This window comes from Periplaneta americana, chromosome 3 (assembly GCF_040183065.1).
Source record: "Periplaneta americana isolate PAMFEO1 chromosome 3, P.americana_PAMFEO1_priV1, whole genome shotgun sequence".
Taxonomy (NCBI): domain Eukaryota; kingdom Metazoa; phylum Arthropoda; class Insecta; order Blattodea; family Blattidae; genus Periplaneta; species Periplaneta americana.
The window spans coordinates 169,479,576-169,505,405 of NC_091119.1; the positions used below are offsets into that span (position 1 = coordinate 169,479,576).

The 25,830-nt window shown below is 35.2% G+C and overlaps 1 protein-coding gene across 1 annotated transcript in view; it reads left to right on the forward strand.

Annotated features, from left to right (window-relative positions):
- The window catches only part of LOC138696836 (uncharacterized), a 670,411-nt gene that overhangs the window by 79,462 nt on the left and 565,119 nt on the right, over positions 1-25,830 (forward strand). The window contains exon 2 of the mRNA XM_069822281.1: positions 22,084-22,336. Coding sequence (XP_069678382.1) covers positions 22,117-22,336 — 220 coding nt within the window. The 5' untranslated portion in view covers positions 22,084-22,116. The remainder of the gene's footprint in view (positions 1-22,083; positions 22,337-25,830) is intronic.

The following is a 25,830-nucleotide window of genomic DNA, read 5'->3' on the forward strand; positions in this document are numbered from 1 at the left end:
AGTAATTAACTGTCACGTGATTTCCTCCCTTCTACAATCCTGCGGCATAACCACTTGGACGGACAGTAGATAGCATGTCTGAGTAATTTTGTATTTTCGGGTCGGGCAGAAGTGAAGATTGAATTCACAGTACGTAGAGTAGGTACAGAATTATTTCAACATGAGTTACTAGTACGAAGGACGAAACTGGCAATTGGAATTAGATGCAATAGTCTATAGTGCGATAATATGCACAAAAGAACTGAAGCCTGTATCGAAATGGGCACCATTTTCAAAATTGTGTTTAAATATTCATATTATGATTATTTTTCAATTTAACTTTATTCTCTATATTGTACGCTAATGTGCTGTAGACAGTATAATATACACTGCATAATGAATACGTTCGCATGGATAACTCACTTCGTGAGTAAAAACATTTATTCTCAATACAGTACTGTACTTTGATTAAAGAAAAACCTAATGAAATTATCAAACTCAAAATCGCGATATTTCCTAGTTTACGTAAATGGATGAACTACTGTTCTTCCATCCTATACCTAGCAGAGTGATTTGTGTTTTACGCCAGTATCATCGAACTCCAGTCTTGGTGGGGGAAGCAAGCGGTGTTTCCGGTTCTCTAAAGGTATAGACAGGTTAATATTAAAAATGTTAGTAAAAATAAAATGATGTCCCTGTATTTGAAACTGTCCACTTGCTCTACTGCCTCATTTATAATTCGCAATTTTATATTCTGTATTTTTCTTCCTATTGGATGAAGAAGCTAAAATCGCAAAAAAAGTTCTTGTAAATAGGTAGTTAATTTCGTTTTTTAACTGAGCAGGCAGTAGCTTACATCTCACTTGACGAATATGTGTCGGACGAAGAACAATTGTTTTTATGTATCTGAAGTCTGATTAGTGTAATATGTACCTAGTGGGAGATGTATGCAATAGAGAGAAAGGAACTGACCACCCTGCCCCATTATCTTCTGGCCTAGTTGCCTCATAAATAGTGCCATGTTGTATCACTTGTGAGGTTCAGACCTGTCTTCTGACAATTGACTAAACAACACTTCCCAATTAAATCATTACGGCTATCTGAATCATAGTAAAATCATAATTTCGAAGGCTATATGCCCTGTCAATGTAGGCATTGGCTTTTATAGCGAGTTCGTTTGTTATATTACAACAATAAAGTAACATCAGAAATGGAGGTAAAGAAGAGTAGTAATTTTTCACAAACTCAAAAACATTTATTACTGAAAGCAATTAAAAATATATTATAAAAAGAATCGAAAAAATATGAGAGCAGGTGCAAGGAAATATCATGCAACTCGATCGATTTGCGCTATTCCAATGCGTGTTAAGTACTTCTTTCTTTAGACATCCTGATAGTGATGTATTTTCAAAATTGTCTCATAATAATCTCTTTCTATTATCTAATATTATTTGAAATATATTAACATTCTATGTATTTTAGCTTAATTCTGTACATAGTTTGTATTTCAGTGTTTAATTAATAGTTCATAGTATTTTGTTGTTTAATTCGTAAATAACTCTTGTATACATGTAACTCTCATCTAAATCAAATTGTTGAATTCTTTGCAAGTTGATACATATGTATGTATACTTTTTGCTGGTTGAGTGGAAGAGAAGACCTTACGGCCTTAACTCTGCCAGCTAAAATAAATTATTATTATTATTATTATTATTATTATTATTATTATTATTATATTACACAATTCATTTGTTATTCTTATTACTTTAGTTGCATTGTAGGCAACTGAAGATTACTTAGCCTAATATTTAAGGAAAAAAATTCGCTCCGGCGCCGGGGATCGAACCCGGGTCCTTGGTTCTACGTACCAAGCGAAGACGTAAAAATGCTGAAAGTAAAGCAAAGTAGACTTTTTTTGCGACAGTTAGTGACTGAGTTTCATTGCAATGTATTTTTCACAGATGGAAGTATACTATTTTGTTTGTATTCTACTATTACAATCATGGTCTTTTTAAAATTTTGATGTTATATTATCAGAAATTTAAGGTAATTTTATGGGTCATTTTTCTGTGATTTTCAGGTCATCAATTTCCGAGCCGTAGTTATGATCTATTTTATATTACGAAAAGAACATGTTTACGTTCACTTGTTATTATAAGAAAAGTTAAAATGAATATTAATTGTCTTAAGGGATCCAGGTAATGATTAGGGGTCAAAATCCAGATTTTTTATTTTGTGTTTAAAAAAAAGTAAATAACTTGCTCTTTAAAACAATATAAATATTGTGTGGGGTATTTCTGCAGATAAGTCCTTTAAGCGGTGCATGTACTTCATACATTCTCCTTTTTTTAACTGCAGTCTTCAATAAATTGACATTTTTCAAACTTGAGTGTATTTTTCTCTGAAACTACTCAATAAATTTACATGCTATTTTTACAGTGTTTTCTTCAGCCCATGTTCTACATAGTAGACCTATGGGTTTAAGAATATCACACAGATAACACGAGAAAAAATATATATGCATTGAAAAAAATTGCAAAAAGTATTAAACAAAGTTCAATATTTTTTCTGTTTCACTAGGGGTGAAATATTTAACTAAATTTTGCTTCATAATTTACAATATACATTACTAGATAACTTAAAAATATACAAAGTATATGAGTGAAGATTGTAGCAAGTAATGTGCACCTGAAGAATGAGGTACACTTAGCAAAGTGGGAAAACAGGTTATCAGTTAGGGCCTTTCTTTTGCACTTGGATACGAAACTAATTAGTTGTTTTTCTACCACTGAATTTAGAATGATTGATTGTATAAGCATGGGAATTTTTATTCCATTCTGAACAGTAAAAGCCTGGAAATATTGAACTAAACTTTTGTACTGAAATATTTTAATCGACCAGGCCATCATTACCCACTCCCCTTAACAAAAGTCCCCGTCTTTATTTGTATCCTAACTGTATGAACAGGAATGTTTACACAATCTTCGTGATGCTGACTTTCATCGTCCTTTGGTGAGAATCAACGTTTGTCCCCGCACATAAAATAAGGCTTTAACTTTCATTGGAGAAGCAGGTGTTTCTGATGTTTGCAGATATCAGATTCTGACATAAATATTCAAATGGATTAAGGGAAACAATTTGTAACACATCGTAAATAAGTTGCGTAATACGCATTTCTCTGCCATCCATGAAGGCTGACGGATATGCTCAACAATGCATGAGGATTTGAACCCTGCCCAAGATGACTGATGAACTAAAATATGTTGACGCATCGTACAATAACCAGTTGTCTGCACTGGGCTGGGCATTGCTGCGCTCGGAATAGTGAAGGGATGTTGCGTGCAAGAGCGCTGTATGTGTAAATCGACGAGGAGTCCTTCAACAGTTGAAACTCACTATTATACAAATAATAATAATAATAATAATAATAATATTTATTAATACTATACACTTGAGCTACATTAGGCATTGCAGCCCGAAAGAGCAGAAGCTCGTGCTCGGGCGCAGTTCAGATCAGTTATACAAAATATATCACAAAATTACGAGAGTTCATTGAGCACAATCACATTAATAAATGGTAAAATACATACAGCATGTAATAACAGGGTCTATATACAAATAGAAAATACAGAAGTACATGAATATTAGAGTAACAATTTTAACTCAATTAGCTTAAACAATTAAATAATTAATCTGATTTGTTTCTTAAATCTATGTGTGTTAAGTGTACTTAGCTCAGGGTAAGCTCTAATTAATGTATTATATATTTTGGGTCCAAAATTTCTGCTGTGTTTTAATCCAGCAGTTGTGTGGCATTTGGGAGTATTTAGAAAGAAACTGTAGTTTTGTCTCGTCTGGTATTCATGAGGATCATATTTAAATTTATTGTGGTTTTTATGAAAGTAAATCAGCAATTTTTGTTTATAAATTTGTTCTAGATTTGATACGCCAAATTCCTGAAAAATTAATTTTGTTGGGTAATCAAAAGGTTTATATAGACAAATTTTGATAATTCTTTTTTGGAGCAGATTTAAAGGACGGAGAGTCGATTTTGCCATTCCTCCCCAACCTAAAATACCATACTGAATTATTGATTGAAACAGAGCTAAGTACACAGTACGCAGAACATAAACAGGTAAATAAGAGCGTAGAATGGAAAATTTGTGGATTGTTTTACGCAATCTGTTACACAGAAAGGAGATATGCTTGTCCCATTTTAAATGTTGGTCAATAATAATGCCTAAATATTTAACTTGTGAGGATATACTCAAAGCGTTACATGAGCAAGTAGGTAGGTTACAATCATGTATAGTTATACTTATATTATTATTTATTTCTAGTTGCTCAAGGCCATGTGATGTTAATGAAAATGGTATTAATTTTGTTTTAGAAACGTTCAAAGAAAGTAAGTGAGCATCCAGCCATTCTTTAATAATATTAATACCACTGTTAGAATTTTGATAAGTTTCATTCCAACTCGAACCGCTAAATATAACCACAGTATCATCAGCATAAGAATACAGAGTACCAGAATATTTCTCAATGTCAATTTTAAGTAAATCGTTGATATATATTAAAAACAAAACAGGACCTAAAATCGTCCCCTGAGGTACACCTATATCAATGTTACGTGATTTACTAAGGTGATCATTTATTTTAGTTGCTTGAGTTCTGTTACTTAAGTAAGATTTAAATAATTTTAAAGCAATTCCATTAATTCCTAATCTATCCATTTTATTCAAAAGTATACTGTGATTGACCGTATCGAAAGCTTTTTGTAAGTCTAGAAAAATTCCTAGACATTTATTTCCTACATCTAATTCTTGAATTATTTTTGAGGTAACTGCCATAATAGCATCATCAGTGCACAAATTTTTTCTGAAACCAAATTGATTATCATTTAGTAGTTTATTTTTTTCTAAAAATGTTATTAACCGTGTTTTTATACATTTTTCAAATACCTTAGAGAGATTGGGTAATAGTGAAATGGGTCTGTAATTATTAAGATTACTTTTGTCACCAGACTTGTGAATTGGTATCACCACAGCATGTTTTAGGGCTGAGGGAAATACACCTTGAGATATGCACAAATTAAATATAAAGGCAAGTGGTTTAGAAATAGCTTCGATAATAAGTTTCAGGGTATTTGTTGTAATACCATCAATACCAGGAGCCACATTATTTTTTAAACTGTTTACAATATTAATGATTTCACATTCGTTTACAGGAAACATAAACATAGATGATATACTTTTATTATAAAGCTTATAGTGATGAGTACCAAATACTTTCTTTTTTATATTAGATACGATGTCATGACTTACATTAGTAAAATGATCGTTAAATTCATTTGCGATAGTTTCATTATTTTCAATTGTTATTCCATTTCGACTTATAATTGTCTTTAATATACTATTTTTATTACATTGGGTGTCAGTAGCTTCGTTTATGGTCTTCCAAAATTGCTTTGGATTATTTTTATTTTTGTTAAATTTTTCAGAATAATATTTGATTCTCTGATTTCTTATTACATTAGTGAGAATATTTCTATATTTTCTGTAGTAATTTAATAAAACATTGTTTTGTGGGTCTCGTTTAACTTGCTTAGCTAACTTATCCCTAGATCGTATTGATTTAACAATACCTGTGGTAATCCAAGGTTTAATTTTTTTGTACTTACTTGAGAATTTGAGAGGGACATGATTAGAATATTTACAAATTAGGTTACAGAGTATTTTATAAAAATTATCGAAACATGTATCTGCGTCTTCATTGTAGAATATAGATTCCCAATTAATATTATTAATATTTGATATTAGGCTTTTATGGTTTATAATTAGCTTATAATTGTCCGAAGGTTCAGTGGCTTCTCTGCTAATACTTTTATTACTGATTGACAACAATGCAAAAGTCATATAATGATCTGTTATTGCGCTTGCATATACTCCAGGTATAAAATTTAAGTTATTTCCCGTTTTTAGGAAAATATGGTCAAGACATGAATTGGATGATGGACGAGTAATGGAATTTAAGTATTTCACGTATCCATATTCATGCATGATATTTAAATACGTGTTGCCAAAATTATCTAATCTATTTTCTAAAATTTGAATGTTTATGTCACCAAGAATAACATGGTTGTTTAAATCTTTGTATATTGACAAGAAGCTTTCAAAATTTTTCAGAAATTCATTTTTGCATAGTTTTGGAGATCTGTAAATTGCAGTTAGGTTAACAAGAGTATCATTAATAAGTGTTAATTGAAAATGTATAGCGTTGCAATGGGAAATGTCAATATCACTTAAAGACACTACGATGTTTTCCTTGAAATATACAACTATACCATCACATTTATTATACTTATTACTTTTAACAAATTTTTTATAACCATTAATATCATAGCCAGAGTCATGATCAAGCCAGGTTTCAGTTAGAACTATAATATCAAAGTAAAAGGAAAAATTATTAAGTAAAACACAGAGTTCGGAAAAATTTTTGTTGATGCTACGAATGTTTAAGTGAAATATTTTAAGATCTGATAGAATATTGGTAATATACTCATTGCAGTGAAGTAAATCGTTAAAAACCATTGTGTTATTATTGTTATTAAATTTGCACTGATGGATTTCATTTATTATAGTATTACTAGCCATTTTAAGTCAATTATATTGTATAATTAACCGTGGTTACCGACACAATAGTATTTACAAATTATTTACATCGTCAACATTAGTGATTTTACTCACGGGGCTGGCTTCATCTTTTCTTGCAAATATCTTACCGTCTCTTGTCCATACAAATTTATAATTCTTCAGTCGTGCTGCATCCTTTGTCTTGTTCAAAAGGTCTCTGGTCACTGCTGTCAGTTGGTCACCTGCTGTGATTCTTCCTTCCGGAAGTTCCCTGTTGACTTTCTTTGTCGCAATCCCAGGGCCGCTGTCGTCTTTCTTGGCCTCGTTCCTGAACAGCTGGAGCCATTCATCACGACTTCTCCTCTTTGTGAAGCGGATGACAATAGGACGCGTCTTCCCTGGCCTGGATGGTATACGATGTGCTATGCTTACATCATGTTGCACCAATTCACTACCGCCTATGGCTTCCGATATTTGGTCAATGACTTCATAAGTTGATTGTTCATCGACCTCCGGAACTCCAAATAGTTATATTGTCTCTGCGTGTGTACTGCTGCAGATCACTCACTTCCTGCTTAAGATGGTCATTTTCTTTCACTAGCCTCTTCATCTCCTCCTGCGTGGAGTTGAGTTCATGTCTTGTGTGCGCCAATTCCTCTCTAAGACTATCGAACTTGGAAGACATGAATTCAACTGATTTTCTTAGTTCATTCACCTCCATCTGCACTGAAGATTTAAGATCCTCAAACATAAGTTTGAGTGTGGAAATGATCTGACTGTCCTGATCCTTCCCACTCCCTCCTTCACAGTTTGCACCCTTGTTTCTACCCATTGTTAAGACTGTAGTAACTCGCACCACGGAGCATACAAAAAACCCGACTGCACTCTCCGAGCTTCTGAACTGAACTGAAAACAGGGACATCATTTTATTTTTACTAATATTTTTAATATTAACCTGGCTATACCTCTGGATCAACGCCGTTTGCTACCCCCTTCCACAACTGGAGTTCGATGATACTGGCGTAATATACAAACAAATCACTACACTAGGTATAGGAGGGAAGAAAAGTAGTTCATCCATTTACGTAAAGTAAGAAATATCGCGTTTTGAGTTTGATCATTTTCATTAGGTTTTTGTTTAATCAAAATACAGTACAGTATTAACAATGAGTGTTTTTACTCACGAACTGAGCTGTCCATGTGGACGTATTCATTATGCAGTGTATATTATACTGTCTACAGCACATTAGCGTACAATATGGAGAATGAAGTGAAATTGAAAAATAATCATAATATGGATATTTAAACACATTCTTGAAAATGGTGGTCGTTCATTTTGATACAGGCTTCAGTTGTAATGTGCATATTATCGCATTATAGATTATTGTACCTAATCCCAATTACCAGTTTCGTCCTTCGTACTAGTAACTCATGTTGAAATAATTCTGTACCTACTCTATAAAAAAGTACCTTAACTACTGTAAATTCAATCTTCACTTCTGCCCGATCCGAAAAGATAAAATTACGCAGACATACTATCTACTGTCCGTCCAAGTGGTTATGTCGTAGGGTCGTAGAAAGGGAGGAAATCACGTGACAGTTAATTACTTAACGAGACCCTTTTATTTAAGTTATTTTAAACTGTTGTATAATATTACGTAGACGTCCAATTCCTAACAAAAATTAATGTTCTCAGAAAAGAGCTAAGACAGCCCAGCCACTAGCTGGCGAATAAAAGCTGGTGGGGGAAACCGGGATACGACGTAGGCAAATGGACGACAGTACCTGTGCGAAAATGATTCAGTATTGGAAGCTGTTTCGTCACTGGAAAACGCGAACATATTTTTGGAACGTACTGTTTACAATGACCGTAAGGCTACTATAACTGTATATGCGGTCTTGGATCTGTGCGGAAGACGGTTGAACTTCATTAGTAGAAGGGGTGGGAGTGAAGTACATTCAAAACTGAGGTAGGCCCTACAATAAAAATTTAAGTAAAAATAAAATGATATCCCTGTAGGTATTATGAAAGAGAGATTTAGAACTTTCTAAAATCCACAAATATTAATTGTCAATATTGCAGATATTAGTCTGTAAGGACAAATTAATAAATCTATAATATTGTCATAGCTTGCAGTGCATATGTTTGTGCAGATTATTGCGCACTTAACTGCGGATTCCCGGCCAACAAGTCACTCAGCTGAGTGCGCTCCTAGTATAATGGCAGTTGACATTGGACATATACGTCAACATATATGCCTAACTTGGAGTCAGGCCACAAAGGGAAACATTGAAGGAGGAGAGTTCGGTCCGGTGCTGTGGATTGAATTCGGCGTAGCTTAATGGTCAGAGTACTTGGTGCGTAGAACCAAGGACCCGGGTTCGATCCCCGGCGCCGAAGCGAATTTTTCTCCTCAAATATTAATTGTTTATTTGATAAGTTTTTAACTACCGTCCTAGATCATATATAGATAGATAGGTCGGCCTTATAGGTTTTGAAGTTAACAACTTTTGTTAGATTTACTACGCTGCCATCTATTTGTTACATAAGGAGTCACGTCATAATTCCCATTTGAATTGCATTAGCGACTGTACTGCCATCTCGTGTTCGTTTACGGCGGAAGGGTGGCGATCCTGGCGGTTGTTCTCTTCAAAGTGCAAACGATTTTAACATAGCGATGACTTATCTGTTACGTATATGATGTAGGCTACCGTAAAGATTTAGCACATTGTGAAAATTCAAGTGGATTTATAGGGTCGTAGCAAGAAAGAAATGTGATACACAAAAGAAACCAAGACAGGGGCTCTAATGATGTTTTTAAGTTCTAACATAATTAAGTTTATGCAGTAACTAAAATTGCTTACAACAACGTGCTTAAGACAAATGACACAAAAAGTACAGTCTAAAGTTGAGAGTGAGCAATTTAAGTCAGATGCAGAAATATTATCTCAATTACAGAAGAAATGTCATTTTTTATTTCATATCGAGTTTGGTATATTATTAAATATAGATAAAACTATTGATTTCTAGTCTGAAAGTTAATTTTGTAAATAATGATGTAAATATGCTCTAAATAGTTTAGAAACGAATTTATCTCTTCTCAGTATTAAAAACAAATGAAATCTATTTTATTTAAAATAAATTTTCTGTGGAAAAGCTAGCCTAATAACATTGTATCAATAATGCATCGATAATGAAAGGTCGCCGAATTTCTTTGAAGAAGCTTGTGACAGAACGCCTTTAAGAGAAATTCAACGTAAATTAGCTTTAAAGCAGATTAAAAAATATGGGGAGAATGTAGTTTACTTTCAATAATCAGCATATAAAATTAATAACGGAGGCTCATTATGCGAAGACTACGCTGGTATTCTTTTCCACGTTGCAATTTTATTATGTCTTGACTGGATAGAAAACCTTCATAACGCGATTTTTTACGGAAACACTTTAATTAGGGTTAAAAGTTGAAGCCTACCTTCCCGAGAATAGAGAGCCAATTAGTAAGCGAGAGCATGTTTCCATTTTATACAAGACAGAACTTCTTGTTCGTTGTCCCGTATAGAACGTAACATAATAAAATAGAAGCATGCGAGTGGGTAAAAACTTTATTTCCATTCAACCAGGGGAATTTACGTAAAATAATACAAGAATACTGTTATGCACTTTGTTACAAACTTACATAGCAGTAATAAAAATGAATGTCTTGTTAAATACAACATAGACCTAATAAACTTTCAGTAAAGAATTGTCGGAAATGCAGCTTGAAAAATTAATGTAGTTATATTCTGACACTAAAATTACCAGTATTAATTACTTAATTTACTAAATTATTGCTTGATTGATTGATTCATTTAATCATCGATCATTCATTTAGTGATCATTCACTCATTGACCATTCATCTATCCATTCATTGATCATTCATCTATCCATTCATTGATCATTCATCTATCCATTCATTGATCATTCATCCATCCATTTATTGATCATTCATTCATCCATCAATTTATTGATCATTCATTCATCCATCCATTCATTGATAATTCATTCATCCATCCATTCATGATCATTCATTCATCAATCCATTTATTGATCATTTGATCTTCATCTCCTAATTCCATGTCTATTGTAGGCTATCTGAAAAAAATTACATTCCTTCATTAGATTTGATAAGTGCGTTTTCAACAATTCATTTAATTAATGTATTAAGCAGATTACTGTAATTATATTATAAAATTGTAAATTAAACTGCGATTTCAGCAGATAATGAAAAGGTATTTATGTTATAACAATAAGAGAAAAGTGCAGTACATGTAATTAACATTGTTAAATCTGTATTTCGCTTTTCGCAATTGGCATTACTGAATAATAAGATCGAATTTCTTTATTGCAGTAATCGATATTCATCTATTTCAACTTCACAATGTCTGAATAGGTTAAGTATTCGTAAATATACAATTATTAATATTTTGTGATCGAATTTTAGGGATATATTATTTACATTTTTATTTTATTCACGAAATAGTCCTAATAAATGTCGCTCGAGGTCTGAGATTACTACAGATAATTTAATTTCGCTTAAAAAATCGTTACTCTCAATGAAATTATCGGAAAACTGTCAGCACTTGTGGTATTACTGTTGATATCTTTCTATTTTGGTCTGAACTATTGTGTATAAATGTCGATAATAAAGTCTTATTTAAAATAATAAAAATGTTGCAGTTGTCTGTATATCTTCATTTACTGCGCCTGAGTGCCTCGCATAATCGCAATTCCTTAAAGAAATCTAATTTCTGTCCTTTCTTTTTAACTAGTTTTTTCCTGAGAGGGTTTTTATTATAATCAGGTTTATAAAAAGAAAACGTGCGGTTTGCAGTTTTATTATGATTAAACCAACTGTTCCGCCGTTACTCTTTTGTCTGCATCGCACTCAATATACCACCAGTAAGCTCTTTAGCATCTGTTTAAACTCTTATCAGCTCATCATCGTCTGGACGCCAGCCCAGTACCCGCTTATCCTCATTTCATCTCTAGTGCTGAGTGTATATTTCATCTTACGTAACCACACTCGCTGCCTCTGTACACTGAATCCGGAGCCTTTCGTATGCTGGTGTTTAACTTTCTTTTTATATGGATAGTCATATTACAGTTCTACCCTCTGGGGCTTGAATTCCGGAAGAAGTAGGTTGGAATTCCTGTTTATTCTAGAATTGTTTCTTACGAGTCTTCAAAAATTGAAGCGTAATCCCCTCTACAGGCAGGTAACTTCGTTAACGATGATTCTGCAATCGGATGGGGGGGGGGGCTAAATTTTAATCTTATTACCAGAGATCGCTTTAATATTGAATTTCCATATTAAATTCTGCTTATAAAGCTACCTCAACTTAACCCTGTATAGAAATTTCAGTAGTAGAATATTCTCCAAGTATTCAGTTAATCGAAATTCATTTACGCTAAACATCGAAATATTCAGGAAATTCTTTGTCTTCATGGTAATTACTTTAGTCGTAATTGTTACTTTAATAGCCTTATTAATTACTATCGCCATCTTTGTTTCCACTGTCATTGATCAACAGACTTATCACCAGGATATTTGTCGTATTAATAGTCGTTATCATAACCTGTCGTCATGACATAGATCATAACCGTAGCCGTTCGTAATCACAGTCATCGTAACTCTTAATAATCATTCGTCTTTGTCCGCAGTCGCTTTCTTCGCGGTCGTCACTGTCCGTAGTCATCATCGCAGACGTCTCTGTCTGTAGTCGTCATCGCTATCGTCTCTGTCCGTAGTCATCATCGTCGCTATCGTCTCTGTCCGTAGTCGTCATCGCTATCGTCTCTGTCCGTAGTCGTCATCATCGCTATCGTCTCTGTCCGTAGTCGTCATCGTCGCTATCGTCTCTGTCCGTAGTCGTCATCTTCGCTATCGTCTCTGTCCGTAGTCGTCATCGTCGCTATCGTCTCTGTCCGTAGTCGTCATCGTCGCTATCGTCTCTGTCCGTAGTCGTCATCGTCGCTATCGTCTCTGTCCGTAGCCGTCATAGTCGCCATCGCCTCTATCCATAGTCGTCATCGTCGCTATCGTCTCTGACCGTAGTCGTCATCGTCGCTATCGTCTCTGACCGTAGTCGTCATCGTCGCTATCGTCTCTGACCGTAGTCGTCATCGTCGCTATCGTCTCTGACCGTAGTCGTCATCGTCGCTATCGTCTCTGACCGTAGTCGTCATCGTCGCTATCGTCTCTGTCCGTAGTCGTCATTGTCGCTATCGTCTCTGTCCGTAGTCATCATCTTCGCTATCGTCTCTGTCCGTAGTCGTCATCATCGCTATCGTCTCTGTCCGTAGCCGGCATCGTCGCTATCATCTCTATCAGTAGTTGTCATCGTCGCTATCGTCTCTGTCCGTAGTCGTCATTGTCGCTATCGTCTCTGTCCATAGTCGTCATCGTTCTATCGTCTCTGTCTGTAGGCGTCATCGTCGCTATCGTCTCTGTCCGTAGTGATCTTCGTCGCGGTCGTCTGTGTCCGTAGTAGTCTTCGTCGTCGCCGTTGTCGTCTCTGTCCGTTTGTTTTCGTCGTCGCTGGTCGCATTCACTGCAGTTTCCGCTATTGATATCGGCGATCGCAGTTTCTCTCATTGCATTCTTTAGGGGATATACTATTGTCCGTTCCCTTTTGAAGAAATGCGGCTTTCCATCTTATTCTTGGAAGCCTCACCTTTCCTCTTCCCTTCGGCTTGAAGTTCACAGTAATGTTGCTGTTCTCTCTGTGTGTAATGTAGTATAATTATACTCGTTCCACGTTTCCTGTAGCTTTCTACTAATTCATCGATATTGAAACCATTGCTTTCTAATGACTACATTGCTCTAAGCTCCAGAGGGGAGTATCCTGTTACGGTAGTACATAGGTGAATCTTCTCAACGGACTTGATCTTTAGTTTGTCGCTTATGTTCATAACCCGTCTTCGACTGAACGCCAATGAAAATGGACATTACAATCAGTTTCAGAATTTTAGTTACATTGTGTAGAAATTGTCTGTAATGTTACAGAACAATAATTGTAATATCCATGTTTAATGATTTTTAAACTATTAATTACATAATTTCGTCATGCTCCGCTTCAGTCTTCTTGAGGATTTTGCTTCATTTCTGCCAAGACCCAATTCTGAACGTATTGCATGAAATCTTCCATTGATTAAATGGCTATTTGACTTAGTGTATCAGTTTTTTTCAGCTTGCTGTAGTACTGAACATTCTACTATTAATTGCATCAACGGAAGATTCTGTTGAACTAGTAGGCCTATAGGTAATTAAGAAGAAATAAATTAGTCAATTTTAATCAAATAAGAAAAGTAAACATTTTGTATACTGTAATGAAGAGTTACATTTTCATCTGTCGTTCACCAATTTCATCAACGCTGAAGAACTCCACAGTTGAGAGAGTGTCGTTAAAATAATAATAATAATAATAATAATAATAATAATAATAATAATAATAATAATAATAATGCATAACCACGTAGCAGAACAGTATATATTCATATTTATTTTAGTAGGCTATTTTACGACGCTTTATCAACAGCTTAGGTTATTTAGCGTCTGAATGAGATGAAGGTGATAATGCCGGTGAAATGAGTCCGGGGTCCAGCACCGAAAGTTACCCAGCATTTGCTCATATTGGGTTGAGGGAAAACCCCGGAAAAAACCTCAACCAGGTAACTTGCCCCGACCGGGAATCGAACCCGGGCCACCTGGTTTCGCGGCCAGACTCGCTGACCGTTACTCCACAGGTGCGGACATCTTCATATTAAATCTACAAAACTAATAGCTATGCCATAGCACTGGTTGTTAATGTATTCGTAGAATCAGTTACTTTCGATAACTGCCTTGGGTTTATGACCGCCGGAAAGAGAAGGGAAGACAAGAGTACTTCGTGTGCTTTGAAATTGCTATCAATAATGAGTGTACGCGAAAAAGATAACTTATGCTTTAAAGAATATATTCCTAGAGTTTCAGGTAGTTATACCGTCTGAAACCGGTCATAAATAAGCCATTTTTAAATAGCTGCGATTCAAATGCCATATACATGAAAATTTTAAAATATCATTTTCCACACTTCATTTTTTTAAGATTGGCCCGGTTGCAGAAACACCGATCAAAATATGATTGGCAATCAAGGAGGGTTTGATTGTCCATCAGTTCTATTTCTGTTGCAGAAAGAACAATCAGTGTTTGATCGGAGATCAGTCTTCCATCAGATTTGATCAACAGATTTTTGCTGGTTAAGTCACTGATCATCGATTAAGTAGGCTATTTATGTTGTTCTGTTTATAATGCAGTTACTGTAATGTATATAGTAAATAGTTATAGCGTAACAATGTTGTTTTCGACATAATGGATTCTTCTGATGAAGAAATTTTGGAATGAAAAAAATATTATTAAGAAGAAGGCGTTTCCGTGATAGACATGAATTGTTTTTATGTATAATGACCAGACATCGGATTCTAGGGCAAATGCCTATTTTGTTTCTTTAGGAGAAAAGTAAAAATAATTATTAATATTTGTGTTTCATGGAAATTGAAAGGTATTCAAAGAGTTTTATAGTGCCCTAAAATGCCCTAAAACGGTTATTAGAGCCTAATTTGTTAATACTCGCCTAAAAATGCCTAACCCACTGTAAAGTTTCGCATTTTACTCTTTACTTTTTATAATTTATACATGCATTCACTGCGAAATTTAAGGCATTTAAAAAGTGGAAAGTTTGCTTCACACCGACCATGAAACCATTGATAAAGGAAACAAAATGTTTTGAATCTCACGACACTCGCAATAGATTTCACCGAATTTAACATGTTTGGAGGCATAAATGCCGACAAAGAACCAACCTTAGTTTTGAAGCAGGCAACAATCACAACATGTGCTGCTACCGATTCAGAGATATACTATACTATAAAAATGACTGTTTTCGATCTGAAACCGATTAGCTGTACTGCCCTTCAGAGTGTCATAAAATCACAATTTTTGGAGAAAGAGTGTTTTTGAAATATTTATGAAAAGTCGTAAAACTGCGAATTAGTAGGGTAAACCGTTACAAAATATTTAAAAGAATGGCCCTCCTAGTGTTAACACTATCAGGAAATGCAACAATAAGTGGAACTTTGTATTTTTGTCCAATTGAATCTCAATAACAACGGTTCATTTGAATGCTCGTTAACATTGCTCTTTCCCTCACCTTATTTGTGTTGAGAAGTTTTGAGCGGTAGGACGTTTTCCTGTGAAGTTTAACGCGATAATGCCGAAAAATATAAGTGCAAAATCTACATTGATCCGGCAATGGCTAACAGAATATTCAGAATTCACTTATGATGGAAAAATAATATTCTGCAAGATTTGTAGCAAACAGGTATGTAACAATAGTTGAAATATATAAATTCTATTAATTTTAATGAGTAGGCCTATAATATTTATACATTGACTGAGCTATCCTGAGGTATAATTCTTTTTAAGACCACTACACTTCAACCTTTTAAATTCCGATAGTTAAAAGTATTTGCAGGTCATTAAAATTTTGATTGTTCGAACCCACTAACTTTGTGATAGAAATACGGCAATACATCAATTAGGATTTTATTTTAATTCAGTTTACTTCACATTTTTAGATTTCGCAAGAAAAGAAGTGCCACCTAAAGCAGCATGTGCAAGGAGCGGCTCATAAGGCTAAAGCTCAGCAGAAAAATCAACTGCAACAAACTTTACTAACACAGCCTATTTCATCCAATCTCAGCAGCAATTTCTATGCTGATTTAACCAGAGCGTTTGTTGCTGCTAACATTCCCTGGAATGCAATTGAAAATCCGGTTTTAAGACAGTTTTTACAAAAATACTGCAAACAAAATATCCCATCTGAGTCGACCCTAAGAAAAAATTACTTAGACAGAATATACAATGAAACTTTATCTTCCATTCGGGAGGATATAGGTGATTCTTACATATGGGTCTCTGTGGATGAAACCTCAGATCCTATGAATAGGTATATAGCAAATATGGTAGTAGGAAAACTTAGTCCTGATGGACCTTCGATTCCACACCTCGTATGTGTTAAGGAACTTTCGAAAGTGAATAGCCAAGCCATTGCTTATTTTGTAAATAAAGGCCTACAGTCTTTATACTCAGGTAATATAGACGATTCTAAAGTTCTGTTGTTTTGTACTGATGCTGCCTCATACATGGTTGCTGCAGCTCCACTTCTTAAAACATTTTATCCTAACCTCACGCGTGTAGCCTGTCTAGCACATGGCCTTCACAGGGTTTCTGAAACAATCCGGAATGAATTTCCTCTTGTCAATTCGTTTATTTCTAACACAAAAAAATGTTTTTGTAAAGCCCCATCCAGGATTTCAATATTCAGAGAGAACTTTCCAGATATCCCACTCCCACCTCAGCCGGTTGTTACACGATGGGGAACCTGGATTCAGTCAGTGGTGTATTATTCTAAGTATTTTAAAGAAGTGGTCACAGTTATTGATAAATTACCTGAAACTGATAGTGCAGCGTGTGTGAAAGCAGTGAAAGATTGTCTGAATGACTCACGAGTGAAAAACGATATTGCCTACATAACATCAAACTTTTCTTTCATACCTGCAAGCATTGAACAATTAGAACGTGAAAAACAATATCTTTGTAGCCAAATAGCAATAGTAAAGGAAGCTCAAGTGAACATGCATTCTGCTTTGGGCAAAACTGGGGAAAAAAGTTAAAAATAAGTGGGACAAGGTATTAAATAAGAATGTAGGATTTTCATTGTTGGAAAAAGTATCAAGAGTGATATCGGGGGAAAGTGTAAATGTTCCAGTAAGTATTGATGTTTCTATTGTACCTAATTTAAAATTTGCGCCTCTCACATCAGTTTCGGTTGAAAGAAGTTTTTCTGCTTTCAAAATGATTCTCAGTGACAAAAGGCAAAGGTTAACTGTGGAGAATTTAGAAAAAATTCTGGTGGTGTACTGTGCAGATAATTATAATAAAGTCTGAGCATGGAACTGAATTTCAATAACTTAAAATGAGTAATCTTGATATCAATAATCATTATTTCATTAGTTTCAATATATTAAATTTGTGCAGCTCTGTTTATAAATATAATATAGTATTCTTTTTTAATGTTTAAACATACTTTTTTGTGCGTATTTTAGTGTATAACTAAAAATTTCAGTGAAAGAAATAAGTATGATACCTTGATGTGCCTAAAATGCCTATTTTCATTAAAATAGAGCCTAATTTTACAAATTTTGAGCTTATTTTAGGCGCCTAAAACTGCAATTTTTAGTGCCTAAAAATCCGATGTCTAATAATGACAGAAAATTTGAGCAAAGATTTAGGAAGGATTCGTGTGTTTTGTTACTTTCAAAAATTGAAACAAATATATGCAGACAGACAAATCGAAACCTTCCACTTTCTCCTATGAACCAAGTTCTAATAATGCTGAGATTTTATGTTGTTGGAATTTTTCAGGCGGTCTTGGGTTATCTTGTTAGGGTCCACAAATCAACTATTTGCCGAGTAGTTAGGAATGTTACGTATGAAATTGCTTTGTTATGGCAGGGTCTCATAAATCCCCAAACTTCAAACAGGGAATGATTTAAAATCCAGAGAGAATTTTCAGTCATGTCAGGATTTCCAAGAGTAGTAGTTGTATAGACTGTTCACATCCCCATCCAATCACCTGGTTGAAATGATGCCGAACTTTATCGAAATAGAAAAGGTTTATTTTCTGTGAATATACAGATAATATGTAGTTTACACCATCATTGAAATTCTGGAATGTTGTAGCCCGTTGGCAGGGTTCTACACATGACATCACAATATTTTTAATGAGTTAGGTTACGAGCTCCATTTGTAAACAGAGAGATGGGAAATGGAATTATTTTGGGTTATGGAGGCTATGCATATTCCAATATCTTGTCGACTCCCCAAGCAAATCCCACAACAGAAGCCCCCTCACGTTTTTTTTGTTGGCTTCATTTTTTTTTTTCACTATATTGTAGTCTATATACAAATAGAATCCACCTGTTTCCTTTCTACAAAAAGCAACAAAACATTTACTTGCTTGAACATTCACTTGTTTTCCTAGTCACCGCCCACTTGATGCATTCGTTTCGCGACTTTTAAATAACATCAAATTGGCTGTGGTTGCTAAATAGCACTGTTGTCAAATGTATTTCTTTCTCAAATCAGCAATTAGTAAATTGAGACAACTTGATTGGAGATTCACGTTTGTGCAAAGCAATGAACAATCAAATAAATCAGACATCAACTGATTGGCGATCAGGGACTGATTTGATTTGCGTTTCTGCAACCGGGCCTAAATATTACAAAAAATGCTAAAACTACCACAGAAATTGTGCTGATTTTTTTGTGCATTTTTCATACTTGTTGTAAAATGGACCCATAACTGTATAATTTGGAAGAGTGAAAAACCAAAACTGAACGTACCTTCATATGGAATTCCGTAATAGGGGTCCTTATTCAAGTAAACCCTCTTAACGTGGGTAGTATACCTGAACATGGTGCGAAATTATGCATTGTCTCGGATACCACAAGATTAGATATTTCATCAAGCCGGGGCCCAGATTTACACCAATCGTGTCAGCACTTATCTATACGAACAGTTTCCCAAGAGATGGATTGGAAGAACAGGACCCATTGCATGGCCTTCCAGGTCACCAGACTTCACACACTTATATTTTTTCTATGGGGTTATATAAATACCTAGACTATGAAATTCGAGTGCGGGATCTGGATGACGATCTGAGAATATTATGAATACGTATCGCCCCAGACACTCAGACCTCCGGCGAAAGACAGAGATAGTATAGGCTATATTTTTTTAATTTTAGTTGGTTATTTATCGACGCTGTATCAACTACTAGGTTATTTAGCGTCGATGAGATTGGTGATACCATAATTCACATTACAGTTGGGGAAAACCTCGGAAAAAATCCAACCAGGTAATCAGCCCAAGAGGGGATCGAACCCGCGCCCGAGCGCAACTTCAGACCGGCAAGCAAGCGCCTTAAGGGAACCAGGTAGTGACTAGGGGTCGAAAGTCTTATTTTTTATTTTGTGTTTAAAAAAGTACAAAACTGGATCTTTAAAGCAATACAAATATTGTGGTGGTTATTTCTGCAGATACGCCCTTTAAACAGCCTCTTTAAATTTGACGGTGTATGTAATTCATACATCCTTCTTTTTTCTAATACAGTTCTCCATAAGTTGACATTTTTAAAACTTAAGTGCATTTTTCTCTGAAACTACTGAATAAATTTACGTGACATTTTTACATTGTTTTCTTCAGCCTATGTTCTACATAGTAGACCTACGGGTTTAAGAATATCTCACATATACTTACTTACTTACTGGCTTTTAAGGAACCCGGAAGTTCATTGCCGCCCTCACATAAGCCCGCCATTGGTCCCTATCCTGAGCAAGATTAATCCAGTCTCTACCATCATATCCTACCTTCCTCAAATCCATTTTAATATTATCTTTCCATCTACGTCTCGGCCTCCCCAAAGGTCTTTTTCCCTCCGGCCTCCCAACTAACATTCTATATGCATTTCTGGATTCGCTCATACCTGCTACATGTCCTGCCCATCTCAAACGTCTGGATTTTATGGTCCTAATTATGTCAGGTGAAGTATACAATGCATGCAGCTCTGTGTTGTGTAACTGTCTCCATTCTCCTGTAACTTCATCCCTCTTAGCCACAAATATTTTCCTAAGAAGCTTATTCTCAAACACCCTTAATCTCTGTTCCTCTCTCAAAGTGAGAGTCCAAGTTTCACAACCGTACAGAACAACCGGTAATATAACTGTTTTATAAATTCTAACTTTCAGATTTTTTGACAGTAGACTAGATGACAAAAGCTTCTCAACCGAATAACAACAGGCATTATCTCACACATAACACGAGAAAAAAATATGTGAATTGAAAAATAATTGAAAAAATGTTAAAGTTCAATATTTTTTTCTGTTTCACTAGGGGTGAAATTCTTAACTAAATTGTGCTTTAGAATTTACAATATACATGAATAGATAACTTAAAAAAAAATACGAAGTATATGAGTGAAGATTGTAGCAAGTAATGTGCACCTGAAGAATGAGGTACATTTAGCAAAGCGTGCAACAGGTTATCAGTTAGGACCTTCCTTTTGCACTTGGATATGAAAGTCATTAGTTGTCTTTTATACCACTGCAGAATGATTGATTGCATAAGCATGGACTTTTTATTCCAGAGCCTAGAAATATTGAACTAAGCTTTTGTACTGAAATTTTTTAATCGTACAGGAATCACTACCCAGTCCCCTTAACCGACTGAGCCACGCCGGTGACTTGTAGGCTATATCCAGTATCGTCGCTTAATAAGATATTTCAAATTTTATTTTCAAATTTTATTTCAAATTTATTTACAATTTACATTTGAATTGAATACATATGAATAGATACCCGAAATGAGCATAATGCTCGTGCTCGGGTACAGTCCAGTAGTCTACATAAATTTTACAGGGTTCAAATAATAATGCTGATGATATAAATAATAGTAACAATAATAATAATAATAATAATAATAATAATAATAATAATAATAATAATAATAATAATATAATCGTGATAGAAATGATACAAAGATTGTAATACAAAATAATTCATTAATAATAATAATAATAATAATAATAATAATAATAATAATAATAACAATAATAATAATGATAAAACAAAAATATTTACAATAATAAAATAAATACTAAGACGGATAAAATAAAATATAAAACCACTAGCGAAAGTTAACACAACTTAAAAAAGCATATAATAACCGGAAAAAATGCCAAACTCGAAAATCAACAGAAAAGTTCTTTGTATCGCAGACGACAGCAACCGCCGTATTGACATTGTGTTGTGCATTAATGGTAGTAGTGGGGAGCTGAAAGTCTACGTAACTGCCGTTCTCTTCGAATGTTCTCGTAAAATCATGGGAAGTTAATGTTGAAAAAACAAAATGTCTACGAGTCAAACTGTTCATTATTACCAGGATAAATATAAATAATACTGAAATATATTAATCGAGTTTCAGTTATAGATCTCTCCTTTTGTGCAAGAGGTATCATATCAAAATATTTTATGAATGGCGGGGAAAATATAAATTTCAATAACTTTCTACTGACAAGATATAGTGACAAGTACAATCAAGTGTATCTGAGGCGATGCTAAGGAATTATTTATTGGAGATATACACCGTTATTAATTAAGAAAATGATCTATTTATATTTATTACAATTTTTTATCTTATAGGGTACATGCATCAGATAAATACAATAAATGTTAGTAATACTGAATTGTATAGTCTTGGTTCATAATTCCTACTGTGTCTTAATATGCAATTTTTGCACATAATGACAATGTTTTTTTTCTTTTGTTTAAGATAATTCAAAGACGAAGATAATTTCTGTGCACGATGAGCGAAGAGAACAGCTGTGAAAGCAGTTCTGTGCAGCAGCAACAGCAAGCTGCAGGCCAGAGTTCCAACTGCGCCGTGTCTCAGACACCCGCATCAGTGGCGGCTGAAACAAAGCAGGCCATGTCGTCGTACATGAAGCAGCTCTTGGCTGAGAAGCAGAGGCTCGAGGAGAAAACTGGGGGCGATTTGCAGCTCACTCACAGACTGCTGGCCAATGGTGAGTAACACTTCTCGGAATACCACTCCCTTGCCTTCCAGCTGGAAGTGTATGTAAATGATGCATTTTGTTTACATGGAATCGTAGGCGGAGTTATGGGGGAGCAATGGGGCACTGTCTCCCAAGACTTCTCAACTATTTTTTTTTCTGCAGGGTCATCATTTTATTTTTACTTAAATTTTTATTGTACCCGAGTTTTTGAATGTACTTCACTCCCACCCCTTCTACTAATGAAGTGCAACCGTCCTCCACACAGATCCAAGACCGCATATACAGTCATAGTAGCCTTACGGTCATAGTAAACAGTAAAAGGTAAAGGTATCCCCGTAAAATGCCATGAAGGCACTTGGGGGGGGGCATGGAGGTAGAGCCCCATGCTTTCCATGACTTCGGCACTAGAATGAGGTGGTGTGGTCGGCACCACGCTCTAACCACCTTTTACCCCCGGGAAAGACAATTTTATAGGAGGCTGAGTGAACCTCGGGGCCGTTCTGAAAGTCTGGCAACGAGAAAAAATCCTGTCACCACCTGGGATCGAACCCCGGACCTTCCAGTCCGTAGCCAGCTGCTCTACCAACTGAGCTACCCGGCCGCCCCATAGTAAACAGTATGTTCCAAAAATATGTTCGCGTTTTCCAGAGACGAAAGAGCTTTCAATATTGAATAATTTTCGCACAGGTACTGTCGTCTATTTGCTTACGTCGTATCCCGGTTTCCCCCACCAGCTTTTATTCGCCAGCTAGTGGCTCGGCTGTCTTAGCTCTTTTCTGAAAACATTAATTTCTGTTAGGAGTTAATTGGACGTCTACGTAATATTATACAACAGTTTAAAATAACTTAAATGAAAGGGCCTCGTTAAGTAATTAACTGTCACGTGATTTCCTCCCTTTCTACGACCCTGCTACGTAACCACTTGGACGGACAGTAGATAGTAAGACTGAGTAATTTTATCTTTTCGGATCGGGCAGAAGTGAAGATTGAATTTACAGTACGTAAGGTACTCTTTTATAGAGTAGGTACAGAATTATTTCAACATGAGTTACTAGTACGAAGAACGAAACTGATAATTGGGATTAGGTACATTAGTCTATAGTGCGATAATATGCACATTAGAACTGAAGCCTGTATCGAAATGAACGGCCACAATTTTCAAAAAGGTGTATAAATATCCATATTATGATTATTTTTCAATTTAATTTCATTCACTATATTGTACGCTAATGTGCTATAGACAGTATTATATACACTGCATAATGAATACGTCCACATGGATAGCTCAGTTCGTGAGTAAAAACACTCATTATTAATATTGTATTGTATTTTGATTAAACAAAAACCTAATGAAAATGATCAAACTCAAAATCGCAATATTTCCTAGTTTACTTAAATGGATGAACTACTTTTCTTCCTTCCTATACCTAGTAAAGTGATTTGTTTGTACTTTACGCCAGTATCATCGAACTCCAGTCGTGGAAGAGGGTAGCAAACAGTGTTTCCGGTTCTCAACCATTAATCGAAACGTATAGCCAGGTTAATATTATGATAGTAAAAATAAAATGATGTCCCTGTACAAGAATTGCTATACCTCAATTGAGGAATGGAAGCACTGTAATGTTTTTTGTAACATGTACTCCGAAGTCTGCAGGTGTTCAGGCCACCACTTGGAGAAATATGAATAACAAACTGCACAACAATTCAGAAAAAAGAAAAGTGATCCCGATATAATGTGTAAACTTAAAGACGAGATTAAATAAAATAATTATTAGAGTTTACATATTTTCATATGATATCTTCAGGAAGATAAACTTCATATAAAAAAGTTTATCATTGTTACGTAGTTTTATTGATGTATGCATGTGTTTTTGTAGTTGTTGTCGTGAGAATTGTCGTCATCATTTTGGTGATAATTGTTGTCATTTTCGTGTCAATTATCGTCATTTTCGTGCTCTCGCCATTTTCGTGACATTTCTACATTGTCATTTTCGTGGAAATTGTTGTCGTCATTTTCGTGGTAATTGTCTTCATTTTCGTGGTAATCGTTCTCGTTATTTTCGTTGTAATCGTTCTCGTTATTTTCGTTGTAATCGTTCTCGTTATTTTCGTGGTAATTTTCATCATTATTTACGTGGTAATTTTCATTGCCATTTTGGTGGTAATTTTCATTGCCATTTTGGTGGTAATTTTCATCGTCATTTTCATGGTGAGTATACTCATTTTCGTGGTAATGATAATCATTTTCGTGTTAGTCTTTTTCCGGTAATTATAGTCATTTTCACGGTAATTATCGACTTTTCGTTGGTAATTATCTACATTTTCGTTGTAATTATCAACAATTTTGTGGGAATTATAGACATTTTCATTGGAATTATCCGCATTTTCTTGGTAACTATCGACATTTTTGTGTTAATTTTCATTAGTTTCGTGGTAATGACTCGTCATTGTCATGGTAATTGTCGTCCTTGTGATAATTGTCATCATTGTGATAATATTGTCTTGATTGGCGTGGTAAATGAAATCATAATCATGGCAATTGACATTGTCATTCATGATAGTCACGATGAAATTTTTTATGAAATGTATGTAATAATTTGTATATTGAAAGAGTGAAAGACAAACTTGCGTGACTTAACTATACGTTCCTATCTATGTTACATTTCGTTTTTAAAATAAAAATTTGTACATTTATATAACACTGGTAGAGAAGTATTGGGAAGCAAGAGAGAAGATGATGGCCATCCAAATTCCATCATTTTTGCTGAGATGAGCTATTTTTGTACTCTTCTCACTGTTATTTGTTTATTTGTATATTTGTTTTGTGGGTGGAATGTCGTTATTGGGACCACACGTTGGGCGCCATTTGTGGGTGGAATGTCGTTATTGTGTTCCCACGTTGGACGCCATTTGAGGGTGAGTGGTTATTGTGACCACACGTTGGGCGCCATTTGTGGGTGGATTGTCGTTATTGAGTTCCCACGTTGGACGCCATTTGAGGGTGAGTGGTTATTGTGACCACACGTTGGGCGCCATTTGAGGGTGGGTGCGTCTCGATGTTGCGTGAGATTCACTCAGGGTAGCCGAGGTACGGTTGTGGTGTAGGTTGATGTCGGGAATAATCGCAAGCCGGCTACTTATATAAAAGGCAGTGTAAATTCCAAAACTATAAGTTTATTGTCGTATTCACTTGGTAAACCCTAGAGTATGTATTTCCGGCTGATTTATACTTCAATCGTTGGTCGCAATTCTGTATCGACTCAGTTGCAGCTCTGAATAAGCTCTATCCGATACTATGAATTCAATACTCTGTCCCGTACACTACGACACGAAGCGAAATAGTAGTCCTGTCGACACCAAACGAAGTAGTTATTGTGCCCTGTCTGTAGGGCCGCCGACACGATGAGATCTTGTGCTTGTGCCCTGTATGTATGGCCGCCGACACGATGTGAAGTTGTTTTTCTGATCTCCGCTCCGAAGCGGAATAGTAGTCGTTATCTCCG